The sequence below is a fragment of the Cyprinodon variegatus genome, unplaced genomic scaffold (assembly GCF_000732505.1).
Source record: "Cyprinodon variegatus isolate N-32 unplaced genomic scaffold, C_variegatus-1.0 Scaffold844, whole genome shotgun sequence".
Taxonomy (NCBI): domain Eukaryota; kingdom Metazoa; phylum Chordata; class Actinopteri; order Cyprinodontiformes; family Cyprinodontidae; genus Cyprinodon; species Cyprinodon variegatus.
Window position 1 is genome coordinate 115898 of NW_015151297.1, and position 456 is coordinate 116353.

Genomic DNA, 456 nt, shown 5'->3' on the forward strand with positions numbered 1-456 from the left:
CTCAGAACGCGCTGCGGGGCGTTTTGTTGCGCCTTGATTCGGTCAAACATTGACTTTGCGTGGACACCTGCTGCTCCTGCTGCCTTTGCTGCTTTAGGTCTGAACGTAGCGTAACGGTTCCCCTGATTGGCTGAGAGCACGTCACCTGCCAGGGACAGTTTCCATGGTGACAGACTGAGCTGTTGGCATCAGGAATCCTCCCACAGGGGAACTGGACTGTGGAGACAGAGACACGGTGAGTCCAGCTGTGGGAGCTGGTCGGTAAAGGTGCCTTGCTGGATAGTTTCTGACCTTCAGGCTGGCAGCTTCGCATGTCGCGCTGTAGTTTGAATCCCGCCGTGCACGAGCATCTGTAGGAGTGAAAGTCTGCCGTGCAAAGCTGGTGGCACGCACCAGGGCCCTGGGTGGGACACTCTGATATTTCTGAAGGAAAAAGAAAAGTTCCTCCATCAGAGA

General features: G+C 55.5%; 1 protein-coding gene across 1 annotated transcript in view; it reads right to left on the reverse strand.

Annotated features, from left to right (window-relative positions):
• The window catches only part of LOC107099176 (vitamin K-dependent protein Z-like), a 9492-nt gene that overhangs the window by 5362 nt on the left and 3674 nt on the right, over nucleotides 1–456 (reverse strand). Inside the window, exons 5-6 of the mRNA XM_015397197.1 lie at nucleotides 292–423; nucleotides 146–216 (exon numbers count right to left, since the gene is read on the reverse strand). Of these exons, the coding sequence (XP_015252683.1) occupies nucleotides 146–216; nucleotides 292–423 (203 nt within the window). The remainder of the gene's footprint in view (nucleotides 1–145; nucleotides 217–291; nucleotides 424–456) is intronic.